Source organism: Cucurbita moschata, unplaced genomic scaffold (genome assembly GCF_002738365.1).
Source record: "Cucurbita moschata cultivar Rifu unplaced genomic scaffold, Cmos_1.0 Cmo_Scf00085, whole genome shotgun sequence".
NCBI classification, from domain to species: Eukaryota; Viridiplantae; Streptophyta; class Magnoliopsida; order Cucurbitales; family Cucurbitaceae; genus Cucurbita; species Cucurbita moschata.
This window is the reverse complement of record NW_019268601.1, coordinates 159,574-178,723: the sequence shown is the minus strand read 5'-3', so window position 1 is coordinate 178,723 and position 19,150 is coordinate 159,574. Positions and strand designations below refer to the sequence as shown.

Here is a 19,150-nt window from a genome sequence, read left to right as displayed (position 1 = left end):
TCGTTTATTGAGTATTCTTAAAACACTCAAGCCTTGTGCTACTATATTTTTCACATAAAGGCAAGGCGCCCCTGTAAGACTGACGGAGGCTCTGCAACCACGAGTTCGTGACACATGCATAGGATAGTTTTGCATAACAATTTAATAGTATAGGTTAGTATATATTGAGTAGTATTTTCATTTGACAATAGTATAGATTAGTATAGGTTCAATTATATTTGCATTTGACAATAGTATAGATTAGTCTAGTCTGAGTTGTATTTGCATTTAATAAACTATAGGTTAATTTGTATTTGTATGTAATAAAGTTTAGGTTGAGTTGTATTTGCATTTGATAAAGTATAGGTTCAGTTGTATTTATAATTATTAGGTCATTGGTTAGTATATGACATTTAATTCAATAATGTTTTTCATTTATTCTTTGTATTTGTTTATTCCCGAGGTAATAAATGAAGCATGAAGTTAATGTTGAATTTATAATAAGGGTTCATGAAAGTAATTCTGCATTAAATATTGGGTTAGATCTGAAGTAACGGTCTTAGGTTAAATAGGAAAATTTAGTGTGGAAATCTCTCCTTAAAAATGCATTTTAAAACCGTGAAGCAAACCATATTACATAACGTGCCAAAGTGGACAAAACGGACAATATCGACTAGCCATGAATTTGGATATTTGAACATTCGACCACACTTCTTAAATTTTGATTTTGTTGTGATTCTCTCAGTATTAATCATATATCTATTTTTCTTCTAGTTTAAAGAGAATAAAAAATTGATAAACATCCACAAAACAACCATTTATAACACTTCCTTAAATCTCCCCTTTACAAGGGTAATTAAGGAGAAAATATAGAAAATGTAACCGTCTAGTTTTTGTTTAACACAACTTTGTTTTTTCATGTCCACCAAAAACAGCAAATGAAAAAGAATTGATATTTATTACTATGCAACAAATATGGATATCCAACCTCAAAACATTCATAGGAATTAATTTTTAGAGTGGATATCAACCTTAAATCAGCTTCTCAAACGGCTTTAATAGCTTGTTAAAAATAGGTATTTATTTTTATTTTTATTTTGCTATATAATGAACCGAAATCCAAATGATTAAATATCAACAACACAAATTTGAGTATTTTAATAAAATGAAGACTCTAACTAGCTTCGGTGTTATCTTATTGTTTGCTTTGGAATCAAGCATTATTATCAACACACATGTTTTGCACGTTCCAAATGACAAGCTGTAGTGGAAAATTAGCATTTACCAAAAGGCAAATGGCAAGTGACTATTTACGATTATCAAACAAACTCAGTTTTAAATGCTCATTGCAAGTCAAAAGACAACGATTTGAACGAACAGGTTTTGGACAAGCGAGCCCAATTCCACTGGAGATTTGAAATGAACTTTTGGCATACGACTTTGTATTGGTGCAATTTTAACAGTTCGAATGGACATGCTTTCTGAACGATGCAACGTTAAAAACTGTATTTGGGCAGCATTTGATATTGGGTTTTACTTAAAAATCCTCTTTCCCGGAAGTTTGAATTGATACACCCTTGGGAAAAATGAAGTAAAATCAACCTCACTCATTTTTCCTTTTATGTTTGCTTGCTTTTACATGTAATAATTCTAGAGTTTTCGTGGGGTTTCTTTATAGACTTAAATATGTTGCATATTTAAGTCTAATAAAAGGGGAGAAATCTTTTAGAAATTTATAGTTCTTTCGATGTTGATAATTTTGTTGGGTTTCAAGTTTCTACTTGTATAGACCCATGTGCAAGCTTTTAAACTCTAGATTTGGCCGTTAATGGCCCTAATATTCCCTTAACAATATTGTAAGGTTATTTACTGTAACACCCGCTCATCGTCAACGCGATTAACAGGAGTTACCATCATCAACGACAACATACTCTAACACCCAATCATAATCTTTAAAATATTAAAAAAAAACATCCAGTAAAACATTTAAAACCAGTGCTATTTAAACTTAAAACAACCGAAGTAAATTCTTGACAGCGAAAACATAATTACATAATAGACCCAGACATGGATTCCCAGTAGTCTCTAGCCCGCTGGTCTCGTCCTCGGCTGGCCTGCAGCGTCTACATCTGGAAAGAAAAGTTATGATAATTCTGATGAGTAATTAGATTACTCAGTAAGTAGCTAGCATATCATTCACAGATTCATAACTAATCTTTCCAGGTGGTTTCACGTTTTATTTACCACTGACTCCTAGTTTTCTTACTAGGGTCATCTGTTCGTTAATGAGGTATCTCAGCTACCTCCAGCTAGGTTACTGACTCTCTCTCAATATGCTTATCTAGAATTTTCGGACTCGTATGTAAGACTCGCTCTCGGTCAAATACGGCCCGTCTACTAATTGCTCTAGCGGCCTGTTTATCTCATATACCAACGGTCAGGAGTTCTCATGCTCCCTGACTTAGCACACAGCGCGTTGGCCAGGAACTCCGCGGGAATTAGTAGACTATCATACTCAGTAAATAATCCATAGCTCAACCACCAATAAGCATATCTAGAGTCATAACCTTTCCATTAACATGCATAACATACCCACAGTTACTGCATGCTTTCATACATGTATCATGATCAACACGTAGAACATTCTGACAATCGTTTATATCACGCTTACATCACAGGCAAGCAGTCACAATATACAATAAACACTAAATATCATCAAAGCTCATCATAACTTATTAAGCTCTTAATCAGGTAAACAACATACTCACATGTTGTAAAACAAGTTAAGAACGAGTTCAAAGGTCAATACGCTACTTACCTGGTTTCGAATCCCTTTCTCTCTTGATTGTACATTAATAGGGTATTTCCACACAATTCCTTCCAATTAGACCTATATTTCACCATTTTCAAGGTAAGTATAGGTCAATCTAGGTAGAACAGGTCAAAACAAATCGAACGAAACAAACCGGGAACTGAACTGATGCTTCACGCGCCCTCACGCGCCCTCACGCGCCTCGGTGTGTCTGTCCCACGCGCCAGGAGCACGCCCAGTCGCACGCGCCAGTCGCGGCCCTCACGCGCCTGCGTGTAGTGCACGCGCTTCTTCTTCTTCCTTTCGTTTTTTTCTGAAATTTTTTTTTTCCTTTTCTGTTAATACCTACTATATCCCGAAGCCATATCCTCCTTCTACGGTTCGAATTTCATCCTGATTCCTTCTACAAATTTGTAGATCTCCTTATTACGTTTCTAACAAGCCCTATATCATAACTTATTATACAATACGAACCAAGATATCGAGATTTAAAGGTTCGGTGATATGGGTTTTTCGTTACCTTCGAATCACCGTCCGATTCAGCTCGTGGCCGTATCCCCTTCCCCAAATGATTCCTCAGCAACAACTCCTCTTCCTTTACCCTCGATTAATGTCCAATTTTAAGCAACCAAAACTCGAATTCTCAAGAAATTTCCTCCTCTGTTTTCTGGGTTTTTCGCTAATCACCATTCTTCGTTTTTCTTCCTTTTTAAAACCTAATACGCTTCCACATCCTCTATCTTCCTCTCTTTTCTTTCTTTTCCCTTCACACCTGTCCATTCTTCCTTTCTCCATGGCAGCAGCTTCAAGCTGCTGCTGTCTTCTTCTTCTTTTCTTCTTTTCTTTTTTTTTTTTTTTTTTATTATTATTATTATTATTATTATTATTATTATTATTATTTATTTATTTATTTATTTTTATTTTTATTTAATTAATTTATTAATTTATTAATTTATTTATTATTTTCGGGTTATTACATTTACTCCTCGCTTCTAAAAGTGAAAACTATCTCCACGACAAACATGAGTCCTTCCAACATGTCTTTTCCTCACTCACATGTTTGCTACGAAAATTCTCAAGAGGTCTTCCATCATAAAATTGCTCCAAGAAAAGCACATTTAATCTCGAAGTTCTTATGATTAAGCCAACAAAAAGGAAAGTGCATCTCGTTGATATAGGTAGTAAGTTTCAATTCTTTTTAAGCATTTCTTAGTCATCTATACTCTAGGTCACTTTATCGGATATAATCTTGGTTCATTCATGTACTCTCTTTTACTCGGGTATCACTCTACTCAAAACCCTTTCAGAATTAAGTAATAATTTAGGTTTTAACATTTTAAAGCCAACAAATTAGGACGAAAAGAAAATATATATAATAATTAGAAATGCCAAGGTTAATATCATAAATTGGATATATGCAAAGAAATCAAGTTAATTTTCCTAAAAAAAAAAAAAAAAAAAGAATGAAAGTCAATTTCAACTTTCTAATATGAAACCAACTAATTGGCCCAACATTTTTTTAATAAAAAAATATCATTAAAGATTATTTGTTATGCTCATACACAAAGAAAGAAAAAAAAAAAAACATGTACAAGGCTAATGATCTTTACAAGACTACCAAAGAAAGAAACTACGTGGAAAGAGAGGGAAGAGATCAAGGAGAAGTACCCAAATAATTCCAACATTAAGACACTTTCGAGGACGAAAATTTCACCTTGACGTGTATGATGTATAAACGAAAAATAAAAAAAATAAATAATAAAAAATAAATAAAAGAAGCGAAACTTTGTGCCACGTTGCTAAAGCTGAGAAGTGGCGGGTTGGCCTCCACTATAAAAACGAGAGGTCCCCCACTTCATTTTATCATCTAAATGAACGGTTCGTGCTAGTCAGAGAGTACACTTTCTAACGGCTCAAGGCTAAAATTTTGGTTGTTTTGCTCGGACTCTTTCCTCCTAGTTTCAATTTTTAGAAAGAAAGCGTTCAAAGAAAGTGTACACCCCTAGGCAGCATAACTACCATTATGTTTACGTAATGCTGCCATGACGGCTAGTATTTCTAACGGGTATCCGGCATAGAGAGCTACCATGTGACATGATAGGTTCTATTATTTAAAAAACAACATGACATTGCCTTAGGTAGCTTTCCAGTTCCCGCAGGGGTGGATGTATAGTATTTTGCTACGCACGACCGAACCAGGAGCACAAGGACTGAACTGAGGACTCATGTACCTCCTAGGCCCGTCTCAATGGACTAGCACTCACTAATGTGCTTTCAGACACCATGAAGGGAAAGGGCCTGCGTAACATCACGACGAACATAATTGTCGTAAGTCGTAAAGTACATATTTGTACTAATCATAATAGAAAAGTATCATGATGCATATGACACACAAAAATTCATGAGGTCCCCATGCCTTAAAATAATGACATAAATTTATGATGCAAGTCAAACCTTCATTTCATTTATAACGTACTTATAAAATCTTTCATATACACGACACGATATAACACATCATAGATTATCATCAATAATAACATATTATTACAACATAGTATAGTCACACTATCGTCTAACTTATAAACATGGCATAACACAACATTGGATAGCATAACAATCATAATTATGACATGCTCAAGGGTCACACGTATGCGTTATAATACGTATAAACCGGTTAAAAGCCAGAGTTGAGAATGAAAGTGCATGCTTGATTCAAAATGTAAGGTCAGTTAATGGCAAGGAGTACACTTCAGAAACTTTTAAGGTTTTGTGAAGAGGTTGGAACTGAACATCAATTGACAGCACCATACACTCCTCAATAGAATGGCGTCAGTGAAAGGAGGAATAGATTCATAATGGAGATGACGAGATGCATGCTTCATGAGAAGGATTGTAACGACCCGTAAAAAAAAAGAAAAAAAAAAGAGATAATAATAAGAAGAAGTAAATAATAATTATAAAAAAATAAAAAAATAAAAAATAAAAAAGTAAATTATCACTCTCTCTCTCCACCTTCCCCAAATATCTCCCCGACACCTCCTACAACTGCAAAATGATCTGAAAAAAAAAAAAAAAACTAAACAAAAACAAAAAAATGGCAAATTTTGAGAAGGGAAAAATTTAGAGAAAGAAACAAAGGAAAGATCACAGATTTTGTGAGAGAAGAATTGGAGATGGCCTTACTTCAAACAGATTGAATAGGAATGGAAAGAGATGGAAAACTAATCGGTAAGTTAGATCTCCTTTTTCTTTTATCTTTTGTCAGAGATAGAAAAGTTATGTTAGATCTCCTTTTCAATTATTTAGATTTGTGATATCAGATCGAAAATCAAAATTGATTGAAAATGGCTTTGTGAATTGCATTAAATTGAATCATCATTTTTAGAAAGAGAAGAAAATCATAATCCATGGATGCATAGGCATTTTTAGAAAATTAAAATAGATTGAAAATGACACCTCCAATGGATAGTCATTTGAGAGAGAGGAGAAAACAGAATAGATTGAAAATAGCTTCGGTTGATAGTAGTTTTTAGGAAAGAGAATAAAACATAATAGATTGAAAAAGGAAAGAGAAGAAAATAGAATAGAAAATGGCTTCCGTTAATGAGAGTAGTTTTTTAGGAAAGAGAAGAAAAAAAAATTGAAAATGGCTTCTATTAATGGATGGTCATACGAGGGAGGAGAAGAAAACAGAATTGATTGAATATTATTTTATAATTGCATAGTCATTCATAGGAAAGAAAAAGAAGACAGAGAGAGGAGAAACAAAAGTGGTACAACATAGAGAAGGAAAATGGAAGATGTGAGAAATTATTATTACTTGTACCAAGAGAATATAATATTATAACAAACGGGATTGATTGATTGAAGCACCATGAAATAATATTGACATATTTTTAATTTAAGTTTTACTACCCAACCAAAATTTAGGAACAATGAAAACGTGGAATTCGATTTTTACTGAGACCGTTTTAGAGCTGTATTTCACATTGTTAGTTGGATTATTAATTAAAATGTGAAATGCTAACGAAAGGTGAAGAACGGTTCGATATGAAGCAAACTCTAGCGACCTTTGGAGCAGCTCTTGAGGAACGGGAGCTTACGTTAATTAAATTAGGGAATACATTGGCTAAGGCCAACCAGGTAAGTGGCCTTACTGTAGGATAGGCTAAAAATTGTATGAGTTACAATGTTGTATGAACTATGTCGTACGATGCGGTATATGAGTTATGATGATGTATGACTTATGATGATGTGTGGGTTACGATACTTGATGATGTGCTCAGTATATATATATTTTGATGAATGTCGTACTTGATATGTTTGATGCACTTTGTGGCAATATGATGAGTATGATGATTGCGTGACGTTTACCTTAATATGATGATGTTTTCCATATTGAGCATGCTATATGATGATGAGTGCCATATTGCATCATGTCGTTAGATCGACATAGGACACAACCCTAAGAGCGTGAAAATGATATTAATATAAATATCCACGAGTATGTGTTACCTAGAGTAACAAAGAGATGAGACTAGAGGGTTGTGTCAGAAGAGACATTATGATGGATTTAGAGGGACCTCATGCATATTGTATGTTCATAAGCATAGGGCTACTTCTCCTAGAGATGATGAGTGCGGACCGCACCGTATGATGAGTGCGAATGCGCACAGGTGCAAATGCACACAGATGAGAGTGTTCATGAGGCGCATGACACTATGGGGTTCCGCTGACCTCCGGACGTCGCTACAGATTAGCTTGACCAGAGGGTCCAGGGGGTGTGCGAGCGCACTGGGGATTCACACTCGCACGTGTGAGTCATGTGTAGGGAAGTACTACACACCCAATTTGTCCGAGACTGGAGGCCACCCCTAAGATGATTAGAGATAGGTTCCTAAATCATGATTGCATGTGTTTGCATTTGCATGGCCCCCTATAGTGGGGCCACTTACTGAGTATTCTTTGAAATACTCAGGCCGTGTGCCACATCATTTTTCAGGTAAAGGCAAGGCGCACTTGTACGGAGGACGGCGGCATCGCGAGCAGAGACTGTGGCATGTGCATAGGGTAGACTCATTTAAATTTCTAGTCTTAAGTTAGAATAGGTTGTTTTGCATTTCATTGTTTTAAATTATTTTGTATTTGTTTTTGTTTTCTCTAAATTTCAGTATTTCATATTCAAACACGTAAGACCATGGCTGTGTTTTCCAGAGAAGGAGTTGTTTTAAACGTTTTTTTTTTTTGAATTTTACGTTATCAATTATGTTCATGTAAGAGTTATATTTCCGCATTATAGATGAGCATGAGACGTTAGTAGCGACTCTGAGTATGTGGAAATTTAGGGTCGTTACAAGGATCTTCCAAAACGTTTTTGGGGAAAAGTAGGAAACACTGTTGTGTGCTTGCAAAATCAAATTTCAACAAAAGCTGTGAAGGACCTGACACCATTTGAAGTTTGGTATGGTTACAAACCTTCTTTAATATTTCTTAGAGTATTTGAGTGTCTTTGCTTCACTTACATTCCACAGATCAAGCGTGATAAGCTTGACAAAAAGGCAGAAGCTGGCATCTTTGTTGGGTATAACACCATATCCAAAGCTTATAGAGTTTCTCAAAAACACACTAGTCGTGTTATTGTGAGCCAAGATGTTCATTTTGCTGGAAATGAGCAATGGAATTGGGAAGGACTGACGAAGGTGAATCAGATTTATAATGCACCAAACAATTTAATTTTTGGTAGCATGTTAGAAGAGTCTGAAGATGAACGATAAGAATAGTATGAAGATGAACGACAAGATGCTTTGGTTGATGATGCACCTATCAGAGGAGGAGCTTTCGGTGATTGAGAAAAACAAAATCAGGGAGTTAGTTGATCGACCTCTAAACAGAAAGATAATTTGAGTAAGATTGGGTATTTAGGAAAAAGCTTGGAGTTCACAACATCCAAACAAGGAGGAATGTTAAGATCACGTGTTTGTTTAGATTGGTATGTTATTAAATCTACTAGTAGTTAGAAGTAAATTTAGTCTTGATTTGATTTAGTTTTTTATTTGTTTACATGGTTGTTTCCAATTTATTTATTTTATTTTTATTTTTTATTTTTTTATTTTTATTTTTATTGTTATTATTATTTTATTTTATTTTATTTTATTTTATTTTTTTCAGATTTTTTCGTAGATTTTCTAAATATATTTTTGTATTCTATGTATATATAGAGCATTCTTGCTCTTCATACTACAATCTTCTTATCAACCCTTTAATTACTCACTTTTTCACCGACACAAATTGGTTGATTCTTATTGGGTAGATATTTGTGCATTTGAAATAATCACAACAAGATGAGAACCTCCGCAATGCAATATCATATAATTTTCCAAGCTCCCTCATTGATGGTCACTATCCTTTCTCGTTGTGATTGCTTATGGGCTTGCATCTGGAACTCCCATCCTAGGCAAAGGCATTGTTATCTGTCAGTATCCAGCGGACCCAACTGTGGCCCTCGGATATCTTTCCCTTGCATTTCTTCTTGCTTCTTTAATTGCAGGATACTTCTCTTTGATCTATCCTTACCAACGAAAATCCGTTCCTCGAGGTGCCTTTTTTAAGAGCACTAGTTTCTCTATTTTCTTCAACATTGCCCTGTAACTTCTCTTTCCAAATCACATCCTTTACTATTAACTGTTACCTAAAAAGTGATTTGGAAACGTTATTAATCAAGCTACCTCTGTGTTTGCAGGTTCACAACTGGATTGGCTATAACTTTGCTCGTATGGCCTACAGTCACCAACCAAATTTACTTGACTCGCAACGTTCATCACAATCTTGAGACAGCATGCCCGACCGCTATGACTGGTCTTCTTGGTGGAAGTGCATTTCTATACCTTGATTCATCCCTCTTCTGGTTGGTTGCCCTAATGTTTGCTGAAAATGCTCAAGAGGACTACTTTGATGAAATAGAGGAAAACGGAGACAGTGCTGAGGTTCTAGCTCTTTAGAACCGCGCATGAAATTTCTTTCTTCGGGGAGAATAATAATGATTGACTATTAAGTAAGGACTTAATTGTGAATATGATATTCAAGGAATGTTCATAAGTAAAATTATAGCATAATTGTATGAGTTTTTATTTTCACTTTTGATTAACAAATGACAACATTTTTCATTTTCAACCTGACTTTAACTCAAACTCAACTCTTTTAGAGTAGTGGTAACCTATAATAATTTTTTTTAAAAAAAAGATTATTTTGTAGTTTTGAACTTAGTAATATGGCATAAATTAATATGTAGCACTTGCCTTAAGGTCGGGAAATAAAATACACATAGTCAATTGCACTCGAGTGTAAGGAGAACACTTGCTAATGCAAACCAAATAAGTGACCTTACTAACGGTTTGGTTAAACTCGAGTGTAAGGAGAACACTTGCTAATGCAAACCAAATAAGTGACCTTACTAACGGTTTGGTTAAAATTTGATGTTTGTATCATGACATGTGCCTCGTGGTTCTATACGTGATATATGCTTGATATGTTTGAAATGTTTACGGAACAATGTGACTATGGTGTGTGTATGAAACGATATGACTAAGATATCTTTATGAAATGATATGACTAGGATATGTTTATGAAACGATATGACTAGGATACGCTTAGAAAACGACATGACTAGGATATGTTTATGAAATGATATGGCTAGAATATGTTTATGAAATGATAAGACTAGGATACGTTTAGAAAATGACATGACTATGATATGTTTATGAAACGATATGACTAGGATATGTGTATGAAATGGTATGACTAAGATGTGTTTATGAAATGAGATGACAATGATATATTTATGAAATGATATGATAAGAATATGTTTATGAAATGACATGACTATGATACGTTTATGAAATGATATGACCATGAAAGAATATGACTAGGTTATGTTTATGTAACGATATGACTGTAGTGTATTTACAAAATATTATGACTATGATATGTTTACGAGATAATAAGTCCATGATATGTTCGTGATACAACGTGACTATGAGATGATACGTGAATGTTATGACATGTGGTATGATGATGTACTGATCATATGATAAATGTTATTGTATAACATGTTTGGCGATATAGTACATGATATGCTGATGATATGATGTATGTATGATATGATATGATATGACACGATGCATGATATGAATGATATACCACAAAAATATGTGGACATAATGCATAATCACAATTTATGTAAGGAAACTATGATAAAGATTATGATATGAAGGAAAAATGGAAGGGGTTGTCTTACATGATAATGAATAAAAATGTTGGGATCTCATGCATCATTGTTCGTTCATGCATCCAGGAATACCCCTATTTTACAATGATATAGACACGTACACTACGAGGCAGAAAAATGATCATTATGTTTATCATAATGCTACGACGGTCGCTATGCCTAGCGGGTGTCCGACATCAACAGCTCTAGAGAATGCTCGTCTGACCATGAAAGGGGCCCAGGAGGTGTGCGAACTAACTGGTGGGTTCATAGTCGCACATGTGGACCGTTTGTACAACAGTAAATACACATCCCATTAACTCGTTTAGTATAAACACCTAAGGAATATAGAATTATACGATAGGTACTACACATGATTGTTGTGTTTGCATCTAACCCCAATAGTGGGGGTTACATACCGAGTATTTCTTTTAATACTTAAGTCATGTGCTACTGCTATTTCAGGTAAAGGCAAGGCACCTTTGTACGACTAACGACTACATAGCCATCGAGACCATGAAACATGCAAAGGGTAGTATTTTTTTTCTTAGAGTTAGATTAGAATAGAGTGTTTTTAATTATAATGTTAATTTATTTCATTTAATATTTTGTTGTGTCGTTTTAAACGTGTTTTCGAACACGTAGCTCTATTGTAGTGTTTTAAGATAAAGTCTATATCTTATGATGAAGTTTAAACACTTATTTCTTCACAAAATGATTAAGTTATGATTACGATAGTGACTCTAGATAAGTAGAAATCTAGGATCGTTACAGCATTCTTGTTTGAACAGAAGGATATGCTCCTTGTATTAGAAATTTATGTCAGATGAGTACAAATTAAGTTACAAAGTCATGGAATAAGAGGTCAAAAATTTAAACTTTCCACTAATTTTTTTTAACTAAAAAAAATTAAAAAATAATAACCGAGACTATATGAGGTTGTATAAACAATTAAGCATTAAATAATTCTGGGCTTTTGAACTAAACTTCTAATTTAACATTCAAACTATAATTATTTTTTTGTAAATCGCCATAGAAGTTGAATATCGATAATGACTTTTTTCTGCTGTATATTATACTTTCAATGGTTGCACTTTTTTTTAAAAAAAAGAAAATAACTATCAATTATATAAATATATATATATATGTGTGTGTATGTATCTAAAGGTGGCGCATTGAAAATTTTACATCATGCAACAACCTTATTACCTAAATCATTGGCTTTCGACTTGCAATAGATTGTTAGAAGTTCTTCTTCCTTTTAATTAAGAATTATCGCTTTCTAAGGTGACTCTCGAAATTGGAGAGATAAACAAGTGATGGCATTAAGAGTTGATGCAAAAGTAAACAACAAATCAAATAAAGACAATTCGTAGCATCCATTTTTTGATGTGTTTAGAATCTGTAAAGCTACTCTAGATTCTACTTCCCATTTCAAACATATGTCATCATACATTAAACAAGTCGTTCAACCTATCCGATAGTAAGACTACTTAATTGGTTGCCATTAGCCAGNACAAAATTTATTTGTGTTTCATTTTCGGAAATGGTGTATAAATTTCAAATTTACTTCATTTTTGTGCTTGAAATTTTTCTATAAAATCTAGACTTTGATTTAAAGGTTGACGCCAATATTTTATTCTTGAATAACAACTTTAATTTTTAATTGAGATGTACACATTTTTTATATTAAATGTTTCCATATATTTAAGAACTTAAACAATTAATAGACACTTTGTTAGAGTTGTGTTACATCAAGTACACTACTTGTGTAGCAACGAAAAATATTTTATGTGATGTAAGGCGAAGGTGATGGATTTGTCTAAGGATTCCATGGATGAATGAGCTCGAATACCTTTGTTGGACTATTATATAAAGAAAAACCCTTCTCATCTGCACCCCAAATGCAGTGCGAATAGTTGCATCGGTCTTGAAGCCAAATTTCATGCTCTGGCCAAAAATTCTTGAATGAAAGCTTCCCATAGTTGCTGCTAAAAGTTGCACCAAAACAATGTTGTCTGCAACAAATTCTCTTTGAATTCCCAGCTGTGTTCCTGTTTGAACAGAAGAATATGCTCCCCTAATTAGAAAGCTATGTCACATGTTTTATTGTCAATATTGATTATTTACTTAGAAACTAAAATAGGACCTGAAAGTAAAGAAATTTGAACCTATAATGTTTTAATGTGGACCTCTGAATTAATGAGTTAAGTTATGTAATGAATTACATTTAAAAAATGAAATAAAATTTTTATTCATATTTGAAGTATGAAGTAAATAGGAGGGACTAAAGCTATATATATTTTAACTTCAATAATTCTATAAAATATTGAATAAAAATGAAAATTAGATATTAGAGGTATAAATAAAATTTATTATTGAAACCCTAATTAAAAGAACGTCAAGTCGTAATAGAACACAAATTAAATTGTGGATTATGGATTATAAACTATGGGAATATGAACAATATAATTAGAATACAAATTATTATGAGAATAAAATATGTTTTAAAAAATTTCATTAAAATATATATATATATTTTTTCAAAATAAATGACAAATATTTTCGCAGCCAACTTAACCTAACACTCTATTTTTGAATTAGGTCGTGTGACTAGTTACTATGATTGATTGGTTGGTTGGTCATGTGATTGAGAGTGAGAGCGGGAGTAACATGCAACTATAAGCAACAGTTGCAGGAGGTAGCTTGCAGATGAGATAGATTGAGAGTAGCAACAGTGTTGAAAAAATTTAAAAAAAAAAACACAAAAGTGGAAGGCTGAAGCTCAAAGTATTGGACTTGGCTCAATTCGGGTTAGCTCGAATTTTTTCTTCTTTGAGCCCAAAAACCAAACCAAACCAATTTGTTTCCAGAAAAAATAACTACCCAACTCAATATTCTATGTAACCCAACTTTGAGTTAGGTTGGTTGGATTTTTCAAGTTTTTCGAGTTTTTAGGTTTTCTATACAACCTTAATCAATATGTTTAAGTCAATCTAGACTAACTAATAAGATGATAATACATATCTTATCTCGTTTGTTTTTGTTGGATTCAATTTTAGGAATTTTTTTTTACTCCAGGCACCATAAATGAAAGCAAAGGACACCATTTTAGGAGCATGGTGAATTGCAAAGAATACAACTGAAATCATCAAGGACTTAATTGATAACAGAAAAGAACAACATTCAATAGCAAAAGAGAAAAGTATGTCTTGGGTTTGCATATTTTGGGCATGGAGCACTTGTTTCGAAAGTGAAATACAAGAATAAGTTGTAGTACAAATAAGAGCGTTTCTCCAAAAATGAAAGATGGTAATTTGTAGTATGATTTGCTGACGTTGTTAGTTAATAAACTTACTTAGCAAAAAAATAAAAAAGTTATTAGCCTTAGTAATGTTAGATTAATTGTTTAGAAGTTATTGGCTTTTAGGGAAATTGTTAGTCTTAAATTAGTAAGAATTATTAGTAGTTGTGGATATCCACGGTAAATACTCATGAAATGCATGCTATTTTAAAAACAACAAATAGAATTGAAAAACTAAGTGCTTAAGGTTGTTCCTATGTTCAAAAACTCTCTCAACCCTCAAGTTGTTTGTTTTGCTTCTTTTATTTGTTTCGACATATTTCGATCGTGAGTCATTTCCAATATTTGGTATCAGAGCTAGGATACCGACAAATGCTGTCATCATACAAAGTTGTCGGAAGGGAGGGGAGTGTAACGCTTCAGTACTTGTTACTCACGAAGAGTAACTATGCAGCATGGTTGATAAAGATGCGTGTTAACTTACAAGCCTAGGGCATGTGAGACGCCATCAAGCAAGGTGACGACGTTGAGGAGTGTAAAAACAGGATGACTCTTGCCGTCATCTACCAAGCAGTCCTGGAGGACGTCCTTCTCATGTTGGCAGAGAAGGACTCAGCAAATGCAGCGTGGGAGATGCTACAAACAATGCATGTGGGCGTGGAACGTGTCAAGGAAGCAAAGATGCAGACCTTGAAGAGTGAGTTCGAGGCTATCTGCATGAAGCACGGTGAGTCAATAGACTGTTGGGTTTTATGTCCTAAAACACATAATTTGTAAACAAAAACATATTCTATTTTTAATAAAGTTATTATTGATGTTTATTCGGTAAAGATTGTTATTGAATAAAGTGAATTTTACGATTATTAATCTAAATCCAATAAAATAAGAACACTCTGACTATAGTATGATTATTTGAACTATATGTACAACATAAGAGTGGATCCAATTCAAGTATATAATCAAAATGATCTATAGTACAGGGAAATCAAAATGATCATATAGTACAGGGATAAGGCTGAGTACCTTATCCTGGAGACACTATGGATGCGACCCACTTTTGTATATAATATAAACAATGTGATCACTAAATTGTACATGCGGAAACATGTGAGTGGGGGCGTCCTATGTAATGAGTAATGCATAAGAACGGACCATGAAGAAAATCACTCTCACTTTATAATATCGTTTACTGTTGAGACTAATTTTTTCATTCGATGACCTAGGTAACTCGATCTTAATCCTAAGCTAACCATGAACTCCTATTTATTTGGAATTATCCTTAGATTTGCATGGGTGAGAGTGGCTCGAGTTCGTCAACTCAATAAACCTCCCATTTCAGGGGTAAGACTAGGTGAATAGATGGGGACATAGGGTGCAAGATGAAATTCACTCCTACCCACTTTTAGGGAGAGTAGAAAGGTTGTTCCCTTAAGTACTGACTACAGGTCTTGAACAAGGGGCCCCACCCTCTCATTGGCCTGAGAGAGATTCGGTTTACTGGTTGGACGACAAACCAATTGTTCATTAGAGGATCAGTGGGACATAAGGAACAAAAAATAACTCTAGGGGTAAAAGGGTAAATTGACCCACCTCTAGTTACGAACAACCTGTGAAGGATCGACTTACTAATCATGGTTATATCAAATGGACAGAAATATATCCATAGTGAGGGGAGTACAACTACTACGCTACAGTGGAGTGTCCTAGTAGTTAACGAATGTTGGTTAACAAGGTTAATGAGTTTAACCGGTTAATCTTGGATCGTTGGAGCCCATGATCTATAGGTCTATTAGGTCCCCCTGCTAGCTCATATCGGACTAACCATAGAACAGTGTGACGAGTGAGTTCAAAGTGTTCGAATTCAAATTAGAGAATATGCGCTAAATATATATGATATATTTAACCGCATTTTCGTTTTGTTTACGAATTAAACAAAAAGAGAGTATCGGAGATATTTAAATAAGATTTAAATATTTTAATCAATATGTGTCGGATTTGTTGGGATTGCCATTTGAATTAATGTTAAATATTAATTAAATTGTTTAATTAATCATTTAGTATTACTTTAACTTGAAATTAATTATTTAAATTAATTATTGAATTAAGATGGAGAAAGTCAAAATGTTGACTTCAGTTAATGGAAAAATCCATGATTGAGTTAGTGGAATTTTGAGTGTCAAAATTTGGTTTAACCAAACTTGTATGTTTGCTAAATAAACTTTACAAATTTGAGTGTCAAAATTTGATAATCTCAAATTTGCATGAACATGCAAATATGACTCTATAAATAGAGTGATCAAGGTACATGGAAAGTCTTCTTGGAAAAACTTTGAGAAAATCCCTCACAAACTCTCTCTTCACATATATTAAATCTCTTCCACAATCCCATTCTAAGGCCGGAGAATAGTAGGGAAGATACTAGTGGTGGTTCGAAATCGGTTCATTAGGAAAAATGAATTTGAACTACAAAAGGTTAGTACTCCAACTCCTTGAGTTTTAATGCTTATGAACATGCTAGCTAATTTACTATAATTGATGTACTTAGAGTGCTTCCGCAAGTGTTATAACAACACCATCCATTGATATTAGAGCAAGTTTTAGGCACTTCATTTACATTAATTTGAGCATAGTGGGTACCATTTCATGAATGAAAAAGTGTGGATGCTAAAGTGGATGTTTATGATTTTGGCATTTTTTATGCTTCCATTTGATACAATTATTGTAATTGGCCTAATGGGTATCGGCTTTAATGAGTGAAGAAAAGTCTGTAATTTTTTTGGAATCATTAGTCTATTTAAGGTTGTAATTGATCGATAATGAAAATGGTGGCAAGCTGAACCGAAGAAGAAGGAGGAGTTATTTTTGCTTCCCAACCCAACCTGACTCGTGGTAGGTTCGAGGGAGTGGATCACGTTATTTTTTAATTATAAATGTGGTAATTGAGTTAATTGCTTGCTTCTAAATGCCAAAACCAGTCCACGTCCACTTTAGTGTGTTAAATTAATTATGCATTGTGAATGTATGTTTTAATTAAATAGAAAACGTAGATGCATAAAGTATGCCCAATAAATTTAAAATCCCACCATAGGCTAAGCATGTTTCATGTTGTACAAGTATGTTACAAGTGTTATAATGTATAGTATGCATGTTTAGGGTTCCATGAGTGATAGATATAAATTGTTATATTATTGCATGGAATCGATGATTATATAAAGCATGTTAGATGCATGTTATAGGTTATTTTCAACGTCATAAAATGAGATATACGTCAAAATCTATAACAAAGATAAGTGCTGCTCACTTAGGGTTAAGAACCAGGCACGATTCATTTAAATAGTTAAAATAGGTCGATATCTTGTAAAATTGTGGTTACAAGAAAGCTCACCCGGCATGATCTTGTCTAAGGTTGGAGGTATTTAATTAGCCATAATATACCTAAGTAATGAGTATACTCAACCGTCTAAAATACTTAGTGGGAGGAAAGGTATATGAGATACATTATTTTTGTTTTTACGCTCTTTGAAAAATTCACACCATGAGATTTATGCTCGGCCTCGTGTCCCCCTAGGAGCGGCCTCCATTTGGAAGGTATTTGCATGAGTCAATAACAAGGTTAATAGAGAAAGTATTTATAGTAAGTGGAAGGAAGTATATCAACACATCCTATGGTCTCCACCACTAGGTTGCACCGTGAGATTCCCATGTTTCGCCTGCATGTTGCCCTAGAGAACCTACCCATTCGGAGGGTCGTAACATGGGAGAAGGAACAACGCAAACTCCAAAAATGGATAGGATTTCTTAGGTCCATTCCCAACTTTGGCTTTTTCATTCGATAGCATTGTTGGGGCCGATCTCTTAGTTCTAAAAATGGCAGGTCACACTTACGAAGAATTACTAAGAGTTAGTATATTCTTGACCAAAGTGGCGATAACTAAAACACTATAGGAATAAAGAGTTATTCTAGGATTAGTGTTTAAGTCAAGAATGTCTTGGTTTAGTAAAGGAGTGATTGATTGTCCCTCAGTAGCAGTTACTCTGACTCACTGAAGTATGATAAGTCCGAAGCTCTTGAAAAGTTCAGAGAGTATAAGATTGAGGTTGAGAACCTATTAGGAAAAACTATTAAAACACTTCAACAGATCGAGGTGGAGAGTATATGGACTTAAGATTCCAGGACTATATGATAGAACATGGAATAACGTCTCAACTCTCAGCCCCTGGTATACCTAAACAGAACAGTGTATCAGAAAGGAGAAATAGAACTTTGTTAGACATGCTTCGTCTTATGATGAGTTTCGCTCAATTACCTGTCGCTTTGGGGATATGCAGTGGAGACTGTTGCATACATTTTGAACATGGTTCCTTCTAAGAGTGTTTCAGAAACAGCTTATGAGTTATGGAAAGGGCGTATAGGTAGTTTACGTCACTTCAGGATTTGGGAATGCCCAGCACATGTGTTGTTGCAAAACCCCAAGAAATTGTTGAAAATGAAACTCGCTCTAATACAAATTTATTGAAATAACATTCACGAAACTGTGAAGGAGATGTCGAGAGGGGAGAGACGAGGAGACAACAAATTCTGAAAATTCTTTTTCTATTGGTTTGTACTTTTTGTTCTCTACACTTTTGCTCTTTGCTCTTTTTCTTGCTCTGCTGTTTACAATGGAAAACAAACTGATTTATAGTTTTTCTAAAGGCTAAAATTAGCTATCCCATATGCCACCATTTTCTAACCCACTATTCCTGAAACAGTTCCCACTATTCCTAAAATAGTTATTGGTCTTTCAATTTT

At 34.1% G+C, this 19,150-nt stretch overlaps 1 protein-coding gene across 1 annotated transcript; it reads left to right on the top strand.

The window, feature by feature from the left end:
* The first annotated feature begins 5,523 nt into the window (after positions 1 to 5,523).
* LOC111439026 lies at positions 5,524 to 9,789 on the top strand. Its single transcript, XM_023076759.1, has 4 exons — positions 5,524 to 5,568; positions 8,323 to 8,490; positions 9,200 to 9,435; positions 9,531 to 9,789. The coding sequence occupies exons 1-4, from the start codon at positions 5,524 to 5,526 to the stop codon at positions 9,787 to 9,789; spliced, it is 708 nt and encodes a 235-aa protein (XP_022932527.1).
* The last annotated feature ends 9,361 nt before the right edge of the window (positions 9,790 to 19,150 follow it).

What these genes read in the sequence shown, in the direction of transcription:
- LOC111439026 (XM_023076759.1), top strand. Translation starts at nt 5,524, where the DNA reads ATGGCAAGGAGTACACTTCAGAAACTTTTAAGGTTTTGTGAAGAG. An exon ending in ATTGGGAAGGACTGACGAAG is followed by an intron (nt 8,491 to 9,199) that starts GTGAATCAGATT and finishes TCACTATCCTTT; the next exon opens with CTCGTTGTGATTGCTTATGG. An exon ending in ATTTTCTTCAACATTGCCCT is followed by an intron (nt 9,436 to 9,530) that starts GTAACTTCTCTT and finishes CTGTGTTTGCAG; the next exon opens with GTTCACAACTGGATTGGCTA.